We start from the raw sequence: 25,619 nt of genomic DNA on the forward strand, positions 1-25,619 counted from the left end.
TGGTTCAAATTTGAAGGCTGTAGCTTGAGAAATGTGAAAGAGGTCACTAGCTCAAAATCAAGGTCAAATTTTATTTCAAAAACCAAAAAAAGAAAGGGTTAAATTTAAGCCTGTCCCTTCGAAGGTGAAGGGGGGCACTGGGTCCTCTCAAGAAAAGTTCTTTTCAGTAACAAAACCCATGTTGGGTTTCAAATTTAAAGACTGTAGCTTGAGAAGTGAAATGGGTCACTGGGGAAAAATCAAGGTCAAATATTTTTTTTGGGAACAAAAAAAGCATTGGTCCAAATTTGAAGCTTGTCCCTTTAAAAAATGTAAAAGAGGTCACTTGGTTAATAACAGGTAAAAAGTTTTTTTCAGTACACAAACCTATGCATGGGGTCCAAATTTGAAGGCTTTGTACAAAAAATGTGAAAGTAGGTCTTAGGTAAAAAATAAAGGTAAACTAATGTCAAGTTCTCTTGCCCCAAAAAACTGTACAGTGGCCCAAAATTTTGATGTTAAAGTTATGGACATAAAGATTCAAAGTTTTTCCCATTAAGTCTAGTTATATGACCATTATGCCCAAACCCATGCGGGGGGCCAAATTTGACCCTAAGGGAAAATTTGAAAAATTTGGGTAAGAACCACAAAATAATGAATTAAAAATATCAAAGCATATTTTTTTTTTTTTAGTTTGGACAAGAAGTTTTCAAATTTTTTTCCCATTAAGTCATGAAAACCAGTGACCCCTCCCCCGGGCGGGCCTATTTGACCCTGGGGGATTTTTGAACAATTTTAGTAGGGGGCCTAGTGATGTCATTTAAAAAATATAAAACCCCAAAACCCTGGGGTTTTGGACAAATTTTTTTCAAAGTTTTTTCCCATTAATCTATATTAAACCCTGTTAGCCCCCGGGGGGGGGCCATATTTGACCCCCGGGGAAAAAAATCGAACATCTTGGGGGGATCACTAATTTTGTACATACCAAAAATCAAAGCCTAAGCCCTATGGTTTTGGACAAAAAATCAGAAACGTTAAAAGTTTCCCGGCCCAAAGTGACCTTGCCTTTGATAAAGATCTCAAAATCAATAGGGGGCATCTGCTGGTCATGACAAACCCATCAATTTTCCCGAAAAAGACAAAGACTAAGTTGTTAACACTCTGGGGGCCACATTTGACTGATTTCATGGAAAATTTTTCAAAAAGTTAATTTGATGATCTTAGGCCAAGTTTTAACTGGGTTTTGTGGGGGCAAAAAATAGGCCACCAGGTCAAATCAAAGGAAAAAATTTAAACTTTAGAGGGCCCATTTTGACCTTTTCTTAAAGAAACTATCTTGGATCTTTAGGTAATAGGCAGGGGGCGATCAGGGCTTCAGGGCCCCCCTTGTTTTTTGCGTTTTTTTTAATAAATATTTTTTATAAAATGGCCCCATCCCGGGGGGCACATGGTTTAAATGACTTTTGGGAAAAACTTTAAAAAAAACCCCTCGTCCAAAAACCCAGGGCCTTGGGTTTTTGATTTTTTGTATATGACATCATTAGGTCCCTACTAAGTTTGTTCAAATTTTTCCCCCTGGGGTCAAAAGGGGCCCCCCCCCGGGGGGGGGGGGGGTCACTGGTTTACAAGACTTATATAGGGAAAAACTTTAAAAATTTCTTGCCCAAAACTACAAGCTATAGCTTTGATATTTTGAAATGTGCATTATTTATGGTTCTCTACCAAGTTTGTTCAAATTATCCCTCTAGGGTCAAATATGGCCCCCCCCCATGGCATAATGGTTATTTAACTAGATTATATAGGGAAAATTAGAATTTTATGTCTATAATTTACTTTCAAATTTGGACCACTGTCAGTTTTGAGTGGCAAGATAAATTTTTAAGGTTTTACCTTTATCATGACCTAATGCCCTACTTTTAAATTTCCGTAGCTACAGCCTTCAAATTTGGACCACAGCATGGTTTTTTGTACGAAAAAAAAATTTGACCCTTTTTATTAACCCAAATGACTACTTTTAATTTTTGAAGGTACAAGCTTTAATTTGGACACATCATATTTTTTGTTTTCCAAAATAAAATTTGACCCTTTATTTTTTACCAGTGACCTACCCATTTCTAAGCTACGCTTCAAAATTTTAACCCCAAAACATGGTTTTTTTGTACTGAAATGAACTTTGATCTTGAGTTGACCTTGTCCCTTTACATTTCTGAAAGGGCAGGCTTCAAAATTTGGGGCCCCTTGCTAGTTTTTTTGTTCCCAAATAAAAAATTTACCTTGATTTTTGGGTAGTGACCCCACTTTACTTTTTTCAAGCTCAGTCTTCAAAATTTTAACCACATGCCTAGTTGTACCGAAAAGAACTTTATCTTGAGATTGACCCATGACCTTTTTTCACATTTCTGAAGCTACAGGCTTCAAAATTTTGGACCATGCTAAATTTTTGTGTTAAAAATTTTTAAATTTTTACATTGATTTTTTCCTATTCCTACTTTTCATTTTTAAGCTACAGCCCCCAAATTTTTAAGCACATGCATAGTTCTTTTTGCGAAATGTACTTTGACCTTGAAATTGATCTAGTGACCTCCTTTAATTTCAAGCCACAGCTTTCAAATTTGGCCCCAAAACACATTGTTTTGGCCCCCAAATGAAATTTGACCTTGATTTTGACCTTTAGTAGTCTTGAAAAATTTTGGGAAAATTAAAAAAGGGGTCAGTGGATGGCGCCAAGACACTCTGAATCTCTTGTTAGGTTAATAGGTTAAAAGGTCAGGTCGGGTTAAAACGAAGGAGAATTTTGTTTACAGTGAGTATAATTTTAGTTCCTTGTGCTTACTGAATGCATCAAGGGGGGCATTTCGTGTTTGACGACCTTGTTAAAATTTCTTAGGGTTGCCATTTTTCTGTGCAAGACCCATGGGGGGTATAAGTCACTCCCGTGACAGTTTTTAGTACATTAACCGTGTAGGTTGTTTGGGTGTATTTTGGGAAAAAAGTCCCCCAAGTATCTGTCATAAATGGTCTGTTTTGAATGAACTTTAATTACTAACCCCATATTAGACGCCACAAAGAAAAAAACACACCAAAAAAAAGGGCTCTAGCCCAAAAATCAAGTTTACACAAAAAAATCGTATTTAGCAATAATGAGAGGTGTACTACTCACTCAAGTGTTTGCTGTGTCATTGGTTTCACACCATGGTTGAAGTTCTGAGTGCAAGTTCAAGTCTCAGATCAAGGAGGGGGGGGGGGGAGGGGCGGGGGTCACACTGAACTTTACCTGAACAACAAAGATTGCGGCACTACACGAAAAAGTGAGTTTTTCCTTAATATTGTGTTTTTAAGACATGTTGGAGAAAAACCTGCTTCACACTTTTTTGACACACCAGTTGTTGATAAGCAAAAGCTGTTGTAGTTTTCTCAGAATGTTGGTCACAGGATTCGAATCGAGGGAAAAAGTGAATAAAATTGTAAGGTAAGGTTTAGTGCATTTTGCTTAAATAATATATATAATATTCATGAATATATACACTTTAATAATAAACTATTGATTTCTGTTTTGTTTTAAATATACGCCCAAAGCTATCTGGTGCTAACATAACTTTTAGATGTATATAACATTTGAAAGTTACGTTTCAGTGATTTTCCCAGGAGTTATGGCCCTTCATTTGTGGCATTTTATAATTTCTGCATGGTTATTAAAAATAAACTAAGTTATTTAATGTTTTTATTCTGTCTGTCTCTCTGTCTGAGCTATAGTTAAAATATGGTTAGGACTATATAAATGGGTTTTTATATTACCTGTTTCTGACTCAGCAGGTTTCAGGGAACTTGCTTAAAGAAGGGGGGTGGTGTTACAGCGTTTTTGTGAGAATTTATAAATTTTAAAAATTCATGGGGCAAAAACTCTGTAGAGGTCCTGATGAAAGCAACACAGCTGTATACTGACCTGTATTTGTGTTAAATGTCATGAATATCCATCAGTGGATTACTTTATGTTGGAATATATGTATTGTAAAATGATTACAGAAAAGAGTAATAAGTCTGTTAATGCAATGATCCCGATGAAACAGCGCATGCACCACCACCCTATAGTGATCTACATTTGTGTAAAGTTCCATAAAGAACTTAGATACAGTCAGATATCCCTATTTTTACCAAATCAAGGGGAAAAACACAGTTTTTACTGGGTCTGTACCCAGCCTTTGGTATCTTGAACATTAAAATGGGTCCAATCGCTAAAGTGACTATGTCTTAGATTTGCTTATAAACGATGTAGAATGTCCTTTGTTAAAACGTAGAGCTCGTGAGACCATATACCTCAGATATAATTTCTTTCTCTGGCTATCTCGCCCAAAAGATTCGTGTACCAATGATTCTTAATGATTTCAATTATGAGCTAGATAATTTCAGGGATCAGGCAAATCACTCAATGTTTCAAACTTAAAACCTTCAACTAATGATAATCAGTTCAAAATCCTATAGGCTGGCGATACTATACTTGACTTGTCCTTTTGTTGAAGTTCCTGTCAGACTGTCTTTGAATCAACAACATACGAGTCATGTGGCATAGATACAGCCTATGTCCTCTTAGTTGAAGATGCAACTCAATATGATTGCCCTGACTCTGGATGCTCAGCGGTTATGTGCTATGACGTATAGCATTAAACTACCATTTAGGTATGACCCCAATGCCTTTGCTGTTCTTCGCCAACAACGTTGAACCTCGTGTGTAAACTGGAACTCTGCTACTGTCTCAAACCATAATGTCTCTGTCTCAGCTTTCCGATGCTCAGTCTGTTTTTGCTATCGTCTATCCCGTAAAGGTTTAACTTCTATCATCTAGCCCTAAAGCTCGAAACCTAGTTCCAATACTGCAACTCTTCTTTAGTCTCAAACGTCTTCTTTTCTATAATTTATCCGCCATGCCGGTGTAGCTGCAATATCAAGGTACTGGGATAAATTATAAGTTGAATCCTCGACGTGTTTACATCAATCGCTGGATACAGAATGAATTCACGTTCGTTCATTCGTGTATATCCGCCCTTTCAGGCACAGTATAACATTATGCCATGAAAGAGTATAGACTCCCGGCATGTCACCAGGCATGTTGTTAATGAGAATTTTTGAAGCCAAAGTGGTGAAGAGTATATGCCAAAAAATCCAAATAATTTTGAATCCAAACGTGAGTCACTGTCATGGCCAATGAGACCATAAACGGCAGTTACCCGAGAAGAGACGTGGTTGTATGAGAATAAATACTGGAGGCAAGCAAGGTCGCCCTAACAAGGGCGGTTGGAGCCGCAAGTCGCTGGTCCCTCGTCGTGGAGTTGATGTACCCCTCCCCTCCAGCACCCCACGTTGAGCGTAGGGATTAGGAAAGCTCGGAATCTTCTCTGCATGCCGTCTAACCCGCGGGCCGTCAACCAAGAAGGTAGCTCCTTTCATAAACGGTCCCATTTTAGGGCCGCTCCTGACGGCTTCAGTCTGGACACTTGACAGAAAAGGTCAATATAATTATGACCTAGTTCCGTAAATACCCCCTGTGCCTTCTCGCAACGTGCACTCACCGGCGGGTCAAAGAAAAATGAATTCACTGGCATCCGTCTACCTATTTATACGATTGGTGCTATTTATAAAACTTGTTTCTGATTTGTCCAAATTTGTGAATAGTATTTTACAACAACGGATATTTGGTTCCCTTTTACTATTGTATATAACATAATGTGTGATGCTGGGATCCAGTTGTCACCCAAATCGTCCATAAATGACCCAAATTTTATTATTTTCAGCAACGCAACTATAATTATAGCGATACTAGAATGAAAAAAGGAGTCAAGCGCTATCTGTGCTTACTTGTTACGTTAGTAATATATCAAATGTATAAATTATTCTGACAGGGTCAAGGGGGATAACCTACATGTTAGGAAAGGTCATGTGATCATCAGTCATTATGTGAGGTTTGGTGATTCTAATTGAAATGCCTTTTGAATTATAAACAATTTCAATTTCATTTTTGCCAGATCAAGGGTAAAAACGCTGCTTTTGCTTGGCCAAGGGGGATAATACAATATGTGAGCAAATATCATGTGCTGATTAATATTCCTATGAGGTTTGGTGATTCTAGCTGAAATACTTTTTGAAATATAAGCATTTTTGTTTCAAACAAAGGAAATGCTCTGCTTTTTCTGGGTCAATGGAGATAATACCATATTTGAGCTAAGGTCATATACTAATTAATAATGATATGAGGTTTGATGATTCTAGCTTAGATACTTTTTGAATTATAAGCGTTTTCAATTTTGGACGGACAGACGGACGGACGGACATCGCCAAAACAATATCCCTTCGCCTTCGGTGGGGGATAATAAATTGTTTTCATTCAATAATTTGGTTGTGATCAAACTGGGTACTTTAGGTAGCTTTCCTGCAGACTTAAAATTCAGTTGCATCTTGGGTTGCTTTGGTCAAGGCCTTCAAGAGTGATACTAAAAATAGAAAAACGCATTTGATTATTAAGAGACGTCAAACTTTACATTATTAAACTTGGTTCTTAGGTATCTTGCACAGAGACCAAGGTTCAGCATTTTGGATTGCTTTGGTCAAGGTCATTGCTACACATGTTCGTTAGATATTACATAGTTTTACTCAGTAGTAATGAGGTACTTTTTTACTGAATATATGTAAGCCGTTTCTGGTAAATATATTTGGCAAGGGATGACAGATTGGGATAACACTGACCATAACTGCTTTTTGTAGGCGGAGAATACTCTTAATAGGGCTGTCGACGGGGGTGGGGGTGGGGCAAAGGTGGGGGAGGGTACCAGTTCATTGATTGTTGTTATTCTCAGCAAGCAGACTTACGACGATACGTCTCTTACGTGTAATGTTTCAAAGGTCAAGGTCATATCATAACTGCTGTATTCATGTATGGACGTTCAAACAACTCTGCAAACCAGTCACCATGATAAAACAACATGTAAGATGCAAGTCTCGGACCCTTGCCTCAAATGTCAAGGTCAGTGGTAAATATTTTATGTCGTTTTCTTGTCCTAACTACAATCTTTGCATAAGCATTCACTGTAACAAGGCAGTATGTTCCTTTGCAAAACTGCAAAGTCAAGGTCTTATTTAAGGTTGAGTCTAAATGGCCTAGTGTCAAATTGCCATCTACTCTGATGCGACCTAACACCGCATAGCGGGGGCATCCATATTCTATGGACACCTTTCAAGTTTGAATTATTTCAACCAAACGTACCAATGTCCCTGTAAGAACATAGTACCGCTATTCATTATAACTGTCACGGCCTTTGGGGTATCAACAAAGAAAACTAAGATTTCAGAGAAATTACATTAGGTTACTACCAAAAAGAGACAGTACTGTTTGATTTTTACCTGGTGAAAATACCTGTGCCAAAACCAACGGTCAGAAACTCGGAATAATTGTTAGTTGCAGCTAGAGGCTACTTGTGACATAAAAATGGCAGCAAGAAGATTATGTTAACTTTGAAGACAATTTTGGAAGACTCAAAAATCAATGTTCAGAATATTACAGGATTTCGATTTTTCAAAAATAATCAGTAGATGATCTTCCACCAAAATTATCTTCTTGTTTTCTCATCAGATATGGCGGAGAGAGGGTATGCATGACCATAAATTTTCCATAGAAGGATATATTTCTTGCAAGATTTAAATGATAACATCTGTCAAGAGGGACATATTTCAAAAGATTGCGACAATTCCTAATATATATTCTCCCTGAAAACGCATGGTGCCCGGCAAAATTGAAATAGCAAACATAAACTTCGTAAAGGAATGACTGTCGCTGATGGCAGGTTGTACTAAAACATTCTGGCAGTCATGCTTTGTTGTTATGTTTAACATCTGAACCTATCTGAACCTATCTACCTTAAAGAAAATTGATCAAGATACAGACAATCATCTTTGATGAGGGTGATGAGGTGGAATATCTATTTTAAGTTTGAATCAAATCCATTTAGTAACAAGAGCTCGTCGAACACGAAATGCCCCCATGATGCATTCAGTAATTGCACAAGGAACAGAAAATATATGCTCACTGTAAACAAAAGTCTCTACCATTCTGGTTTAATCTGACCTTGACCTTTAACCTATTAACCTAATAAGAGATTACAGAGTGATCTTGGTGCAATCCACTGAGCCATTTTTGAATGGGTCAAAATCAAGGTCAAATTTCATTCTGGAACAAAAAACTATGCATGTGGTCCAAATTTGAAGCCTGTACCTTCAAAAATGTGAAAGTAGGTCACTAGGTCAATAACAAGGTCAAAGTTTTTTTCGGTACACAAACCTATGCATTGGTCCAAATTTGAAGGCTGTAGCTACAGAAATGTGAAAGTAGGTCATTAGGTCAAGATCAAGGTCAACTCAGGTCAAGGTTCATTTTGCCACTCAAAACTTATACATGTGGTCCAAATTTGAATGATATAAGTTATGGACATGAAGATTCTAAGTTTTTCCCTATATAAGTTTATATAAATCATATGACCCCTAGGGTGGGGCCATATTTGACCCTAGAGGGATAATTTGAACAAACTTGGTAGAGAACCACTAAAGATGCTACATTACAAAATATTAAAGCCATAGTCTTTGTGGTTTGGACAAGAAGATTTTCAAAGATTTTCCCTATATAAGTCTATGTAAACCATGTGACCCCCAGGGCGGAGCCATATTTGACCCTAGGGGAATATTTTGAACAATCTTAGTAGAGGACCACTAGATGATGTCATATACAAAATATCAAAGCCCTAGGCCCTGTGGTTTTGGACAAAATGTTTTTCAAAGTTTTTTCCTATATAAGTCTATATAAACCATGTAACCCCCGGGGTGGGGCCATATTTGACCCCAGGAAAATAATCTGAACAATCTTGGTAGAGGACTACTAGATTTGGCTACATACCAAATATCATAGCCCTAGGCCCTATGGTTTTGGACAAGAAGATCAGAAACCGTTTAACTGTTCCTTGCCAATGTGACCTTGACCTCTGACATAATGACTTCAAAATCAATAGGGGTCATCTGCCGGTCATGGCCAACCTAACTATCAATTTTCCTGACACTAGGCCCAAGCGTTCTTGAGTTATTGCCTGGAAATCATTTTACTGTTCCTGGTCACTGTGACCTTGACCTTTGACATACTGACCTCAAAATCAATAGGGGTCATCTACTGGTCATGACCAACCTCCCTATCAACTTTCGTGACCCTAGGCCTAAGCGTTCTTGAGTTATCATCCGGAAACCGTTTTACTGTTCAGGGTCACTGTGACCTTGACCTTTAACATACTGACCTCAAAATCAATAGGGGTCATCTGCTGGTCATTACCAATCTCCCTATCAACTTTCATGATCCTAGACCCAAGTGTTCTTGAGTTATCATCCGGAAACCGTTTTACTATTCAGGGTCACTGTGACCTTGACCTTTGACATACAGACCTCAAAATCAATAGGGGTCATCTGCTGGTGATGACCAACCTCCCTATCAATTTTCATGATCCTAGGCCCAAGCGTTCTTGAGTTATCATCCGGAAACGGATTGGTCTACATTCCGCCGACCAACAGACCGACCGACCGACCGACCTACCGACCGACATCTGCAAAACAATATACCCCTTCTTCTTCGAAGGGGGGCATAATAACTGAGATATAGTGAAAATGCATCAAAATTAACCTTAAATTCTAAGTAAAAGGGGGCATAATTCATGAAAAATGGTGTCAGAGTTATGTATCTTGTGTCACATGATGCGGGTGATAAGGTGGAACATCTGTTTTAAGTTTGAATCAAATCCATTTAGTAATAACTGAGACAATAGATTTCGCGACACGACGCGATGAGACACAACCAACAAAACTGACTCGTAAATAGCCCCCCCCCCCCCACAAATATATTTGGTGGGGGTATAATAAGATGTACATTCATCTTCCCACGTTTGTTATAACAGATAAAAAGTGCTAAAGCATCTACTTCTAAATAACAGTTCCATAACTCATAAAGGGTAAGGAATTCCTGATAATAAGTTAATTTTATAAGAGAGCCATTCTCAAGTCTTTCATAACGCTGACAGAATTTTTAAAATCGGATAACTATTGAAAAAGATATGGCAGTTTAAAATTTTAGAAAATGGCTGATCATGGAGGCAGCCATTTAGTGTGTTTATAACGTCATTTGCACACTGCTGAATTCTTTATTTAACAAACAACCTTTTAAATAGAATTATATATTTCTTGAGTATAAGATGTAAAACATGGTAATTTCTTTCATTATAACTTGAAAAGGTAGTAAAATTGTTTTACAGAAATAAGTAAATACAGTTCAGATATGTATCTAGAAATTTTTAAAAAATCCGCCATTTTGTTTTTTGTTGCTATGGAAACAAAATGGCCGCCATTTTGATCAAATATTTAAATGCTCATAACTTTCTCATTTTTAAGCAGATTTTAAAAATTCTTTCACTTCTTTAAATGATTCAAGAAATTCTAGCAGATGGAATTAACATAAGAACAAAATTGTTAGGGTAAATATTAGGCCAATTGGGAAAAAGTTCTGGTAGATACTTACAGTGACATAAAAGTTAACTCTTGAAAACGACTAAGCAAGGAAGTGTTTACATATATATCAAATGAAAAAAGTATAAAACACATTTTTTATAATTTAATCAGATACATACGTTGTACTACCAAATTTCACAAACACAAAAAATTCTGGTAATAAAATGCCAAGTCTGTCTGACAAAAATTCTAGAAAGTTCGAATTGCTTCATCTATACAACAGTTAATTCTAATATAACAAAAATGAAAGGCAAACAATTTATGGTTCATGACCATCGTAAAATTTTGATATAAAGTCATCAGGTTTGGGATTGTGTGTTGGTTTGAAGTATGCCATCACGTGATTTGCCTGTTTCCATACATTTTTCGTCTCCTCAAGATCCTGCTGACCCTAAAACAAAGACAGAAAATGGTCAAGGTAAGCATTTAAGGGGATTTCAATCAAACTAAAGCTATTAAGGTCACACTGCAACACCTCAGCTTTAATGATACCTAAAGACCTCTAATACTGAGTGTCCCTTTGAGCATTGCTTCAGCAATTCAGTAAATCTGCTACACATCCACGGACAGAAAAAATCTGGAAAAAGTTTATACTGCTATGCTACAAAGTGTAGTGATGATCTATTTAACAGTACATGATAAGAAGTCAAAACAAATCCAGTAATGTTTGATGACTCTAGGTCAAGTACATTTTGAGATACATGGGACACACACTTTTATGCAGTTTACTTTTTTACAAAGTCAAGGGCCATAACTCTGATCTTGCACAGTAAGATAAAACAAGAGGGCCATGATGGCCCTATATCGCTCACCTGTTATCATTGCACTTGAGGACAAGAAGGTCCTCAGAAAAAATATCTAAATCCAAAGGACAGGAACAACAAAGGGAAGAAATTTAACCAAAAAGAAGAAAAAAATTCTTACAAGGTACAGATATGTCAAAAAACACCTAAAAATTGGAGGTACCATCCATGTTGTAGTGTACCACAGAAAAGTGGTCTCGGTTTTTCCCTATGGCCAATAATAAAAAAGTTACTAAAAATAAGCTATTTATAGTAATGTAAAAGGAAAGTAATTTAAAAAAAAAAATATTGTAAGTGAACAAAAGAAGGATCTGCCAAATAAATATGTTGACATAAATGAAATTTCAGATCAGTATCTTCATTAGTTACGGAGATATACCCGTTTTAATTTGAAATAAAGGGAGGTAATTTGACATAAAATCAGTCCATAGTTATCTACCCTGATTGTCTCAGTCCAACTAATAACAATAATGAAATTTCAAATAAGTCCTATAAGTACTTACTGATATAAATCCATTTTGATTACAATCAGGGGAGGTAATCAGATATAAAATAACTCTGGAACCTACGACTGGATCTGATTTGTCATGGAATCCAAGATTTATTGTTGTTGAAGATACTTTGGAAGTTTGTATCAAATAAAACCATAAATGAAGTCTCTACATGGCTGCAAAAGCCAAAATAGCCAATTTTGAACCTTTAAGGGGCCATAGAATCTTGCCAGTTTAAGAAAGGAAGCAAGACCTTGTGGTGATACAAGTTGTGTGCAAGTTTGGTTAAAATCAAATCATAAATGAACCTGCTATTGTACAGACAAGGTCAAAATAGCTAATTCTGGCCCATTCAGGGGCCATAACTCTGGACCCCATTATGGGATCTGGCCGGTTCAAGAAAGGAACCAAGATCTTATGGTGACACAAGTTTTGTGCAAGTTTGATTAAATTCAAATCATAAATGAAGCTGCTATTGTGCAGACAAGGTCAAAATTGCTAATTCTGGCCCTTTCAGGGGCCATAACTCTGGAACCCATAATGGAATCTCCCCAGTTTAAACAAGAGTGCCAGAATGTCACAATATACGCCCGTCACAGCAAATTTCTTTACACTAGCACCTGTATTTGCAAATGGAATTTTAATTTTCTAGTTGTTTACAATGTTGTTTTTTTTTAGAAATTATTGTAATTCTTTTATTTTTTTAAGTCCACAAAAAAAATCCTTACCAGGTAGAGATACCTTAAAATACACCCAAAATTTGAAAGTAACATCAATGTTGTACCACAGAAAAGTGGTCTTGGTTTTTCCCTAAGGTCAATTATAAAAAAGTTACAATGTAAGTTATTTATAGTAACAACTAAGGGAAGTTAATCTTTAAAAAAAAAACATTTACAAGTCCATAAAAAAAATCCTTACCAGGTAGAGATAGCTCAAAATACACCTCAGAATTGGATGTAACATGCATGTTGTACTACAGAAAAGTGGTCTCGATTTTTCCCTACGACTTGTAATGAAAAAGTTACAATATAAGCTATTTATAGTAACAGCAAAGGGAAGTAATTCAAAAGAAGGGACCAGTGCATGACACTCCATCTCATGATGGTGTACAATTGTGCCAAGTTACATCAAAATCCTTCCATGCATGAAGAAGAAATGCTCTGGACAAAGTCTTTCTTGTATCTGACCTTTGGCCTCTAAGTGTGACCTTGACCTTAGACCTAGGGACCTGGTTCTTGCGCATTACACTCCGTCTCATGCTTGTGAACATTTGTGCCAAGTTGTATCAAAATACCTCAATGCATGAAAAAGAAATGCTCCGGACAAAGTTTTCATTCTTGTATCCTTGACCTCTAAGTGTGACCTTGGCCCATACCCCTTGGGACCTGGTTCTTGCGCATGACACTCCGTCTCATGATGGTGAACAATTGTGCCAAGCTACATCAAAGTCCTTTCATGCATGAAGAAGATATGCTACGGACAAAGTTTTCATTCTTGTATCCTTTGACCTCTAACTGTGACCTTGACCTTAGACCTAGGGACCTGGTTCTTGCGCATGACACTCCGTCTCATTATGGTGAACAACTGTGCCAAGCTACATCAAAATCCTTCCACGCATGAAGAAGATATGCTCCGGACAAAGTCATTCTTGAATTTTTCATTCTTGTATCCTTTGGCCTCTAAGTGTGACCTTGACCTTAGACCTAGGGACCTGGTTTTTGCGCATGACACTCCGTCTCATTATGGTGAACAACTGTGCCAAGCTACATCAAAATCCTTCCATGCAAGAAGAAGATATGCTCCGGACAAAGTCATTTTTGAATTTTTCATTCTTGTATCCTTTGGCCTCTAAGTGTGACCTTGACCTTAGACCTAGGGACCTGGTTTTTGCGCATGACACTCCGTCTCATTATGGTGAACAACTGTGCCAAGCTACATCAAAATCCTTCCATGCAAGAAGAAGATATGCTCCGGACAAAGTCATTTTTGAATTTTTCATTCTTGTATCCTTTGGCCTCTAAGTGTGACCTTGACCTTAGACCTAGGGAACTGATTCTTGCGCATGACACTCCGTCTCATGATGGTGAACAACTGTGCCAAGTTTCATCAAAATCCCTCCATGCATGTAGAAGATATGCTCCGGACAAGGTCTGTGGACGCCGCCCGCCCGCCCGCCCATCCGCCCGCCAGGGGCATTCCCATAATACGTCCTGTTTTTCAAACGGGCGTATAAAAAGGAACCGAGATCTTATGGTGATACAAGTTGTGTGCAAGTGTGGTTAAAATCAAATCATAAATGAAGCTGCTATTGTGCAGACAAGGTCAAAATAGCTAATTCTGGCCCTTTCAGAGGCCATAACTCTAATACCCATAATGGGATCTGGCTAGTTCAAGAAAGGAACCAAGATCTTATGGTGCAACAAGTTTTGTGCAAGTTTGGTTAAAATCAAATCATAAATGAAGCTGCTATCGTGCAGACAAGAAATTGTTGACAGACGGATGGACACGCGCACACACATGACTCTAGGTGAAACATTTTTTACGATATATGCAACATAAACTTTTAAGCACTTCAGTGTATTTTACATTAAGTCAAGGACCACAACTTTGGTCTGGCTGAGTGAAATCCCAAACAGACCAACAGGTGAGCAACTTCACGTGCTATATAACAATCCTCCAATGTTTTATGACTCTGAGTGAAATACGTTTTGAGATACATGGATGCCCTTAATGCATACATGTATTTTGACTATGTCAAGAGCCATAACACTGGTCTTGCAGAAAGAAATTCAAAACAAAACTAAGTTGCACAAAAATCACTTGATGAATAATAATCCAACATGGTTTCATGACCATAAGTCAACTACTCTTTTAAAATAAATGCAACACAATCTTTGTAGCACATAAAGTATATTTTCCACTAAGTCAAGGTCCATAACTCTGGTCTGAATGACATCCCAAACAGAACACAACTTCACATGCTATATAACAATCTGCTAAAGTTATATGATATATGATGTCAAATACTTAACACAAACTTTCATGCCCTTTTATGCAATTGTTTGACTAAGTCAAGAGCAAAACTCTGGTCTGGTTGAGTGAAATCTCAAACAAAACTCAAGGTGATAAACTGCACATGCTAAACCTAGGTCAAATATTTTTGAGATACATGCAACACAAACCTTTTTAGCTCGACTATTCAAAGAATAGGTAGAGCTATTGGACTCACCCAAGTGTCGGCGTCCGCGTCCCAATTTGGTTAAGTTTTTGTATGTAATTTGGTATCTCAGTAACCACTAATGGGAATGGATTGAAACTTCACACACTTATACACTGTGATAAACTGACTTACAATGCACAGGCTCCATAACCCTATTTTGCTTTTTTACAAAATTATGCCCCTTATTCAACTTAGAAATTTTTGGTTAAAGTTTTATATGTAAACTGGCATCTCAGTACCCGCTAATGGGAATGGATTGAAACTTCACACACTTGTTCACTGTGATGATCTGACATGCAGTGAACAGATAACCCTAATTTGCATTTTTACAAAATTATGCCCCTTTTTCAACTAAGCAGTTTTTGGTTAAGATTTTTGTATGTAAGCTGGTATCTCAGTTCCCACTAATGGGAATGGATTGAAACTTCACACAACTGTCTGGACATTGTCATGAGCTGATATGCATTTTACAGGTTCCATAACCCTGTTTTGCAATTTTACAAAATTATGCCCCTTTTTCGACTTTAATATTCATTCAATTGACAAGGCTGTTGAACAGTCGAGCGTTGATGTCCTCCGACAGCTCTTGTTATTAATAATTTTGAATAAAAATCATGAGCCATAACTCTGGTCTGGCTATCTGAAATTCCAATTAAAACGCAAGGTGTACAACTTCACATCCTGAATGACAATCCAGCAAGGTTTGATGACCCCCAGTTGACCTGTCAAATACTTTTTGAGATATGCAAGACACAAATTTGGAAGAAGAGACCTCCCACAAAAAAGAGCTGTCTGTAAGACAGCATGCTAAATGTTGACAGACAACAGACGACAGACAGGCAGACAGACGATGGACGCCGGACATCGAGCAATCACAAAAACTCTCCCTAGCATTGCTCAGGTGCGCTAATAAAGTAGAAAATGTGCACTCTTAAGTATTAATATGGTTATGATTTGACCAGTGACTTAGTTTTACCTCAGGTAATCCAGTTTTGAACTTTACCTTGATTTCATAGAGACAAACACAGTGACAACATATTATAAAGATCAACTGAAAAATGTGGCCTCTAGAATTTCAACAAGGTTTTCTATGATTTGATGTAGTTACACAGATTTTGACCTCATGCAACCCAATTTTAATCTTGATCTAGATCTGATAGAGAAATTCATTCTGACAAAATCTTATGAAGATCCAACTTGTCCTTGACTTGATTAGGGTAACATTCTGACCAAGTTTCATGAAGATTGGGGCAATAATATGATAACAGATGGAAAACAGGCATAGCGCGATCACAACAGCTCACCTTGAGCACTTTGTACTTAGGTGCTTAGGTGAGCTAAAAATAATAAAATGCTCAGTAGAGCCTCACATTTGATAAATTCAATCTGAAAAGACACATAAGATCTTCTTTGTATATGATAAATAATAATAAAATTTATCACTTCAACTTTGAATTATTTTTTATCTATTTTGTTGGGTTTAACGTTAAGACTTTCCAGCTTTGATGGTGGAGGAAGACCCCAGGTGCCCCACCATGCATTATTTCATCACGAGCCGGCACCTGGGTAGAACCACCGACCTTCCGTAAGCCAGATGGATGGCTTCCTCACATGAAGAATTTAATGCCCCAAGTGAGGCTCGAACCCACATTGATGAGGGGCAAGTGATTTGAAGTCAGCAATCTTAACCACTCGGTCACGGAGGCCCCTACTTCAACTTTGAAAGAAAAATATTAAAACAAGAGCTGTCCGTAAGACAGCCAAGCTGGACTATTCGAAATATTGTCCCAGAGGCAGGAAAATATTACCTAACAAGAGTGCCAGAATGTCACAATATACGCCCATCACAGCAAATTTATTTACTCTAGCACCTGTATTTGCAGATGTAATTTTAATTTTGTGGTTGTTTAGTAATCATTGTAATTCTTTTGTTTTTCTAAGTTCACAAAAAAACTCCTTACCAGGTAGAGATACCTTAAAATACACCTAAAATTACAAAGTAACAACTATGTTGTACCACAGAAAAGTCGTCTTGGTTTTTCCCTACGGTCAATTATAAAAAAGTTACAATATAAGTTATTTATAGTAACAACTAAGGGAAGTTAATCTTTACAAAAAAAAAAAAAAAATACAAAAAAAAATTTTTTTAAGTCCACACAAAAATCCTTACCAGGTAGAGATTGCTCAAAATACACCTCAAAATTGGATGTAACATTCATGTTGTACTACAGAAAAGTGGTCTCGATTTTTCCCTACGTCTAGTAATGAAAAAGTTACAATATAAGCTATTTATAGTAATAGCAAAGGGAAGTAATTCTAAAGAAGGGAACTGCGCATGACACTTCGTCTCATGATGGTGTATAATTGTGCCAAGTTACATCAAAATCCCTCTATGCATGAAGAAGAAATGCTTCGGACAGTCATTCTTGTATCTGACCTTTGGCCTCTAAGTGTGACCTTGACCTTAGACCTAGGGACCTGGTTCTTGCGCACGACACTCCATCTTGTGGTGGTGAACATTTGTGCCAAGTTATATCAAAATCCCTCCATGCATGAAGAAGAAATGCTCCGGACAAAGTTTTCATTCTTGTATCCTTTGACCTCTAAGGGTGACACTGACCTTAGACCTAGGGACCTGGTTCTTGCGCACGACACTCCGTCTCATGATGACGAACAATTGTGCCAACTTTCATCAAAATCCCTCTATGCATGAAGAAGATATGCTCCGGACAAAGTTTTCATTCTTGTATCCTTTGACCTCTAAGTGTGACCTTGACCTTAGACCTAGGGACCTGGTTCTTGCGCATGACACTCCGTCTCATGATGATAAACAATTGTGCCTATTTTCATCAAAATCCCTCTATGCATGAAGAAGATATGCTCTGGACAAAGTCATACTTGAATTTGACCTTTGACCTCTAAGTGTGACCTTGACCGTAGACCTAGGGACCTGGTTCTTGCGTATGACACTCCGTCTCATGATGGTGAACAACTGTGCCAAGTTTCATCAAAATCCCTCCATGCATGTAGAAGATATGCTCCGGACAAGGTCTGAGGACGCCGCCTGCCCACCCGCCCGCCGGGGGCGTTCCCATAATACGTCCCATTTTTCAAACGGGCGTATAAAAAGGTTAAATATCAAAAAAGTTTTAAATTCAAAAGGGGGAATAATTTGACCAAAATGCATATCAGTTATGGGACTTGCTGCTATCAACTAGTTTTATAACCCCTAAGGCGCATGTGAAGTTTCAATTCAATGTCTGCATTAGTTTTGGAGATAGAAACTCGCATGTAAAACTTTAACCAGAATTTTCAAAGTCCAAAAGGGGGCATAATTTGCTCAAAATACATGCCAGAGTTATGGAACTTGATCCAGTGAGGTGAGTAATTGATCTAGAAAAAGAAAAAATAAGTTTCAAATCTATATGCCTTTTAGTAATAGCTGTATGTACTTGCACACAAAACTTCAACCAGAATTTGCTAAGTCCAAAAGGAGGCATAATTTGGCCAAAATGAAGGACAGAGTTATGGGACTTGCTGCTATCAACTAGTTTTATAACCCCGAAGACACATGTGGAGTTTCAATTCAATATCTGCATTAGTTTTGGAGATAATAACTTGCATGTAAAACTTTAACCAAAATTTTCTAAGTTTAAAAGGGGGCATAATTTGCTCAAAAAACATGTCAGAGTTATGGAACTTGACCCAGTGAGGTTGGTAATTGATCTAGAAAAAGAAAAAATAAGTTTCAAATCTATATGCCTTTTAGAAATAGCTGTATGTACTTGCACGCAAAACTTTAACCAGAATTTTCTAAGTCCAAAAGGGGGCATAATTTGGCCAAAATGAAGGTCAGAGTTATGGGACTTGCTGCTATCAACTAGTTTTATAACCCCGAAGACACGTGAAGTTTCAAATCAATATCTGCATTAGTTCTGGAGATAATAACTTGCATGTAAAACTTTAATCAAAATTTTCTAAGTCTAAAAGGGGGCATAATTTGCTCAAAATACATGTCAGAGTTATGGGTCTTGACCCAGTGAGGTTGGTAACTGATCTAGAAAAAGAAAATATAAGTTTCAAATCTATATGCCTTTTAGAAATAGCTGTATGTACTTGCATGCAAAACTTTAACCAGAATTTTCTAAGTCCAAAAGGGGGCATAATTTGGCCAAAATGAGTCAGAGTTATGGAACTTGCTGCTATCAACTAGTTTTATAACCCCGAAGACACATGTGAAGTTTCAAATCAATATCTGCATTAGCTTTGGAGATAGTAACTTGCATGTAAAACTTTAACCAAAATTTTCTAAGTCCAAAAGGGGGCATAATTTGCTCAAAATACATGTCAGAGTTATGGGACTTGACCCTGAGAGGTTGGAAATTGACCTAGAAAAAGAAAAAATAAGTTTCAAAGCTATAATGCCTTTAATTGATGGCTGTATGTACTTGCATGCAAACACTCAACCAAGGTGTGACGCCGACGCCAGGGTGAGTAGAATAGCTAGACTATTCTTCGAATAGTCGAGCTAATAACAAAACTTGAGCCATTTTACCTTGATACACAGCATGTCAATCACTCTGATGTCTGTTACATGGCGATTCTTGTTGAATTCTTCCCTAAGCTTTAGTTTACATTGTTCAGGAGAAAGATTCAGGTCATAGTCATTAACTGGAAGAAAAAAAATCAAATATCTGAAAATGCTACTTTTCCAGGAAATATATTTATAATGAGCAGCAGTGTTTTCAGATGATACTAAATGAGAACAATTGTGAGATTGTCGAGGATACAATCAAGAAAATTATTCTGTAGTAAATATTTCATTCCTGCAACTTGCATGCAAATATTTTTATGTGCAATTATTATTCATTAATTCTGATCAAATCTATATGGTGGTTTCATTTGTGATGCTGGAAGATACCTGTGACTGAGCAGCTCATATTGTAATACATCTCATACCAAATTCACAGTGTGCATTTACACACTGAAATGGAACTATTCTGAAGTGGATTAAAAACTTAAAAACCATGTCTACTTGACTGATCTAAAATTTAATGCATGACCCACTACTAAGTTTGGACTTGACCTTTAAGATTGGCGTTGAACAACATCCCACTGAGGCATGATATTATAAGCATTGTTGCATTATGGGAAGTAAACATGGATGCAGAAATATGGCTGTTTTAGGGAATGCTTTGTAATAAAAAAATCAAGACAACAAACAAGGAGGCATGCAGATATAAGAAGATAAAGAATTCAAATCTATTGCATCCGTTGTTCATAAACACTAATTTAAAGATAACCATGCACTGTTCTCCTGCCAAAATGCCAGATTTAGTGGGAAAGCCAATAATAGATTTTAAAACCACAATATTCATGTGTGTTCACACTAAAAAAAGGTACAGGTATTTATTGCCGACGAAAGTACCCACCAGGATTATTTCCAGCCAAGCCTACGGCTCCAGACAACAGTACTGATTTAAGTAAATCACCCCGGTATGTCTAAAGTGCGAAAAGGACTCCTTTTCGCAGAAGTAACCAAAGGATCTAAAGGTCAACATGAGTTGCACCGAACAGGGCCAATTTATGTCAGGTGCCCAAAGTTTAACAATCAATAATATTCATTAAACGCAAATCTGAATAGGACTTACCAATAACTCACTGAAAATATATTAAATAGCGTTGAATATGGTTAAAACGTTGATAAAATGCAAATCAATATCTGTTTCATGTGATAGGTGATGATTTGTACTAAATTCAATGTAAGGTACAGACTTTAAGCATGATTGGCGGTATGACTGATTTTATGATCTGATATTTTATAGCTGTCATCCCTTATCTGCATTTTACTGTTAGGAAAACGAAGACATTAAACAAGAGGGCCAAGATGGCCCTAGGTTGCTCACCTGAGAAAAACACCATAACACACCATAACAGTGTAAACATGTTTGACCTAGTGATTTCATGGAAATAAATATTCTGACCAATTATCATTAAAATTGGAGCAAAAATCTTGAGTATAACAAGTATTTTCTTTGATTTGACCTAGTTTTTTTACCCCAGATGACCCATATTCGAACTTGACCTGGATTTCATCAAGACTATCATTCTTACCAAATTTCATGAAGATCAATTGAAAAATACAGCCTCTATCGCATACACAAGGTTTTTCTTTGATCTGATCTAGTGACCTAGTTTTTGACCCTAGACAACCCATATTCGAACTTGACCTAGATTTCATCAAGGCAACCATTTTGACTAAATTTTATAAAAACTACAGAGTAAAATGCAGCCCCTATTGCATACACAAGGTTTTGCCTTGATTTGACCTAGTGACCTAGTTTTTGAACCCAGATGACCCATATTCGAACTGACCTAGATTTCATCAAGGCTAGCTGAGTATCATTCTGACAAAATTTCATGAAGATCAGTTGAAAAATACAGCCTCTATCACATACACGAGGTGTCTTTTTTTTATCTAACCTAGAGTGACCTACTTTTTGACCCTAGATGATCCTTATTCAAATTCTACCTAGGTTCCATCAAGGCAATCATTCCGAATTACGTTCAGGAAGATCAATTGAAACATACAGCCTCTACCGCATACACAAAGTTTTCCTTTGATTTGACCTAGTGACCTAGTTTTTGACCCCAGATGACCCATATTCGAACTTACCTTGATTTCATCAAGGCAATCATTCTGACCAAATTTCATGAAGATCAACTGAAAAATACAGCCTCTATCGCATACACAAGGTTTTTCTTTTATTTGATCTAGTAAGGCGTAAAAAAAAAATTGTTTGTTTCCGGTATCCCGACCTACCCTAAATTTCTGACCAGACCCTAAATGTTTTTATGGCATTGGAGAATATTTTTTTCAACTTTTTAACAAAAGTTGTAAAACTCCACTTTTTATGCTTTAAACATGGTCAGTGATGTTAGACATCAACTTACTGATGCTCTAAAGGCATAACCCCCTTATTTGTATTCATTTTTTGACACAAAAATAATTTCCGAAAAGTCTCCCTTGATAAAAAAACAAGAGCTGTCGGAGGACAGCAACGCTCGACTATTCAACAGCCTTGTCGATTGAATGAATACGGAAGTCGAAAAAGGGACATAATTTAATAAAAAAGCAAAATAGGGTTATGGAACCTGCATAGTGCTTATCAGCTCATGACAGTGGACAAGTGTGTGAAGTTTCAATCCATTCCCATTAGTGGGTACTGTGATACCAGCTTACATATAGGAATTTAACCAAAAACTCCTAAGTTGAAAAAGGGGCATAATTTTGTAAAATGCTAAGTTGAGTTATTGACCCTTTGCATTGCATGTCATATCATGACAGTGAACAAGTGTGTGAAATTTCAATCCTTTCCCATAAGTGGATACTGAGATACCAGCTTACATACAAAAACTTAACCAAAAGTTTCTATGTTGAAAAAAGGGGCATAATTTTGAAAAAAAGCAAAATAAAGTTATGGGACCTGCTTTGTGCATGTCAGATCATGACAGTGAATAAGTGTGTGATGTTTCAATCCATTCCAATTAGTGAGTACTGAGATACCAGCTTACATACAAAACCTTAACCAAAATATTCTTAGTCGAAAAAGGGGCATAATTTTGTAAAAAGCAAAATAGAGTTATGGAACCTGTGCAATGTAGGTCAGTTTATCACAGTGAATAAGTGTGTGAAGTTTCAATCCATTCCCACAGGTGGTTGCTGAGATACCAGCTTACATACAAAAACTTAACCAAAACTCTACCTAGATTTTATCAAGGCAATCATTCTGACCAAATTTCATGAAAATCAATTGAAAAATACAGCCTTTATCGCATACACAAGTTTTTTCTTTGATTTGACCTAGTGACCTAGTTTCTGACCCAAGATGACCCATTTAAGAAACTGGCCTAGACTTCATCAAGGTTATCATTCTGACCAAAATTCATGAAGATCAATTGAAAAATACAGCCTCTATCGCATACACAAGGTTTTTCTTTGATTTGACTTAGTCAGGGATCACTTTTAGCAGATACTATTATGAGATTAATTCCCATTTGCCTTGAATCAATGAGATTTTTGACAAAATGAATGGGATTTTTTCTTTTTATAATGGGATTTTACATCGGCGGACAGCTTTTATTACACTGAAAAGCAAACATCTGTTTATTTGTAAGAACAATTATCTTGTAAATAAACAAAACAGTTCCTTTCAGAGACACCTTTTACAACTCTAAAATTCAGTGCCAGGAATTGCTGAATAGGTTGATGAAAGTTGTAACCAAGTCTTGGGTCCACATGCATTTTTCCCCTAATGATTTTACTTCAAAGCTGCTTTGTCAAAGTTGAAGTTCAGTTATGTTTTAATCTTTCTGGACTTGATACACTTCCATTAGGTCAAAACAATTTTAATGTCAAACTTATTTATAACCCTACCCTCAACCATTTCATTTGGAAATTTGGGCGTTCAGAGTTTTTTATGAAGGGACTTAGGGGGTTTCTCCACCATCTTGTTATTCTCATCGCTATTCATCCGCGCGAATGGAGGCAGAAAGTTCGGCCTTCCAAATGCTTAAATTTCTGTTTCAGTGGTATTTTGAAACATCGCGAAAACAGATTATTTTTGTCTGGTAGTCATAATCATCGGACGCTCTATGGAGATAAAAGCGAAATTCAAGCGCCTAAATGAATGTCATACGAATATTAAGTAACGGCAAGACCGCACTGCAGCGAAAAGTTGCAATTTCGGCAAAAAGATCTACGGCCACGCGGATGCGATTTTTAAGCGCATTTGAGCAAAATTTATGCGATTTTCACCAAAATAATGCGAGAATATCGTGAAATCACGGCCAAAAGTGATCCCTGCTTAATGACCTAGTTTTTGACCCCAGATGACCCCATCGAGCGATCACGAAACAGGTGAGCTAAAAATATACATTCATAAAATGTCAGCGAGGCAAGTTTATGCTTTAATGTCAACATAAATCCATTATCAGAGATGTTATCATTACAAATAGGCCTACTTTGTACATGTACCAGAAAACGTTCCCAATGGATTTTAATTGGGGATTTCCTTACAGAAATATGCAGAATAAGTTTGGACATGACGGTGACAGCGACAGTCAAAAGTTATCACGCTGTCCCGAAACGTATTATTATTTGGATTATTGATTCCTTATGTCGTTGAAAACTTATGTCACAGGGATGTAGTCTGAACAGGGTATTAGAGCTGATTATTATTTCAAAGGGAAATCCTGGATGCATTCTGCAATGAGCCCGAGGTGTCCCGACTATCCGTTCAAACAAGTTGTTTAAACTACAGGAAATATTTGGTGTACCACAACATTTTCCTTAAACATTTGCTCAACCTAGCAAAAACAGTTAGAAAGCGGAAAGCAACTTCAATTTTTAAATATATATATACAACTGTACATTTTTTATTTGTTACGAAAATGCTTGGGACGAATATCCACAATTTTGGGTTAAACTAGACTTTTTGACACGAAGAGGATGTCTTTAGCATTCACTTACGGGTAAATCGAATTTGCCTATACCATGCGCGGTATAAATTAATGACTCGCCTTCTAGCTTCCACGTTGTCTGCGGATAAAATAGGTTTTGCATGTTTGAGACCTTGTATGGCCTTGGAAGTCGCCATATTTGTATTTTGTAAAGCTTTAGTAATCGGACACTATTTTTTTCTGCGTCTCTGTTTCGACGGGCATTACTCGACGGTCCTGCAATAAACCACTAAGGACCACTAAGGACCGCTAAGGACCACTAAGGAGGCACAAAGGACCACTAAGGACCTCTAAGTGAGCACAAAGGACCACTAAGGGGTGACTTAGGGTACAATAAGGACCCTTAAGAAAAATCTAAGAAATAAATGTTAAAATAAAAAAGGTATGAGTAAATTATTTCAGGCAGTTTTCCTAGCAAAGACCGCTAAGGAGGCACTATGGGCCACTAAGGACTATTAAAGATGCACTATGGACAAATTAGGTGCAATTACGATAATAATTATTGAAAGCAGTGCCAACAGATTGTATTACTTTAATTTTCAAGTTTAAATTTTATAAGATAGCATGGTTAAATTTTTAAAAAAGATATGAGTAAATTATTTCAGGCAGTTTTCTTTATACCATCAAGTGAAAAGAAATATCTAAATATATTCATTCTAAAATATATGTCTTCGAATATAGAAGCATATATGATAAATTTGTACAGAAATAAATATCAATAATTAATTTGTCATAAATAATTCCCTTTCTAAGAAATGAATATATTTTGCAGATTTCTTGATTGCATCCATTCAAGCTGTCTGTTTGATAAAATCTTTCAGTTATATTAAATTATTGCTCTGTTGTATTGTAAAAATTGTTACAAACAACTATTCAGTGGAAAATGATATTTAATTAGTCCTTTGTAGGTACACTTATGGTTTTTGCACCTTTTTTCTCCTTCTCAAAGTAAGTAATTGCAATTGCAATTATTAGACTAATAAATTATTTCATCTAGGTGATTAAGTGTTAATCACACCTTGGATG

General features: G+C 36.9%; 1 protein-coding gene across 1 annotated transcript; it reads right to left on the reverse strand.

Annotated features, from left to right (window-relative positions):
• Positions 1-10,647: 10,647 nt before the first annotated feature.
• On the reverse strand, positions 10,648-24,762 carry LOC123563389 (NADH dehydrogenase [ubiquinone] 1 alpha subcomplex subunit 6-like). The gene is made up of 3 exons (XM_045356145.2): positions 24,604-24,762; positions 19,627-19,742; positions 10,648-10,948 (listed from the first exon to the last, which is right to left on the reverse strand). The coding sequence occupies exons 1-3, from the start codon at positions 24,728-24,730 to the stop codon at positions 10,817-10,819; spliced, it is 375 nt and encodes a 124-aa protein (XP_045212080.1). The 5' UTR covers positions 24,731-24,762; the 3' UTR covers positions 10,648-10,816.
• Positions 24,763-25,619: the final 857 nt, after the last annotated feature.

This window comes from Mercenaria mercenaria, chromosome 2 (genome assembly GCF_021730395.1).
Source record: "Mercenaria mercenaria strain notata chromosome 2, MADL_Memer_1, whole genome shotgun sequence".
In the NCBI taxonomy this organism is placed as follows: Eukaryota; Metazoa; Mollusca; class Bivalvia; order Venerida; family Veneridae; genus Mercenaria; species Mercenaria mercenaria.

Excerpts from the sequence above, each read along its gene's own strand:
- LOC123563389 (XM_045356145.2), bottom strand. The coding sequence starts at position 24,730 with ATGGCGACTTCCAAGGCCATACAAGGTCTCAAACATGCAAAACCTATT. Across the intron at positions 19,743-24,603 it reads TAGGCAAATTCGATTTACCC|TTAATGACTATGACCTGAAT; the intron begins GTAAGTGAATGC and ends TTTTTCTTCCAG. Across the intron at positions 10,949-19,626 it reads TTGACATGCTGTGTATCAAG|GGTCAGCAGGATCTTGAGGA; the intron begins GTAAAATGGCTC and ends TCTTTGTTTTAG.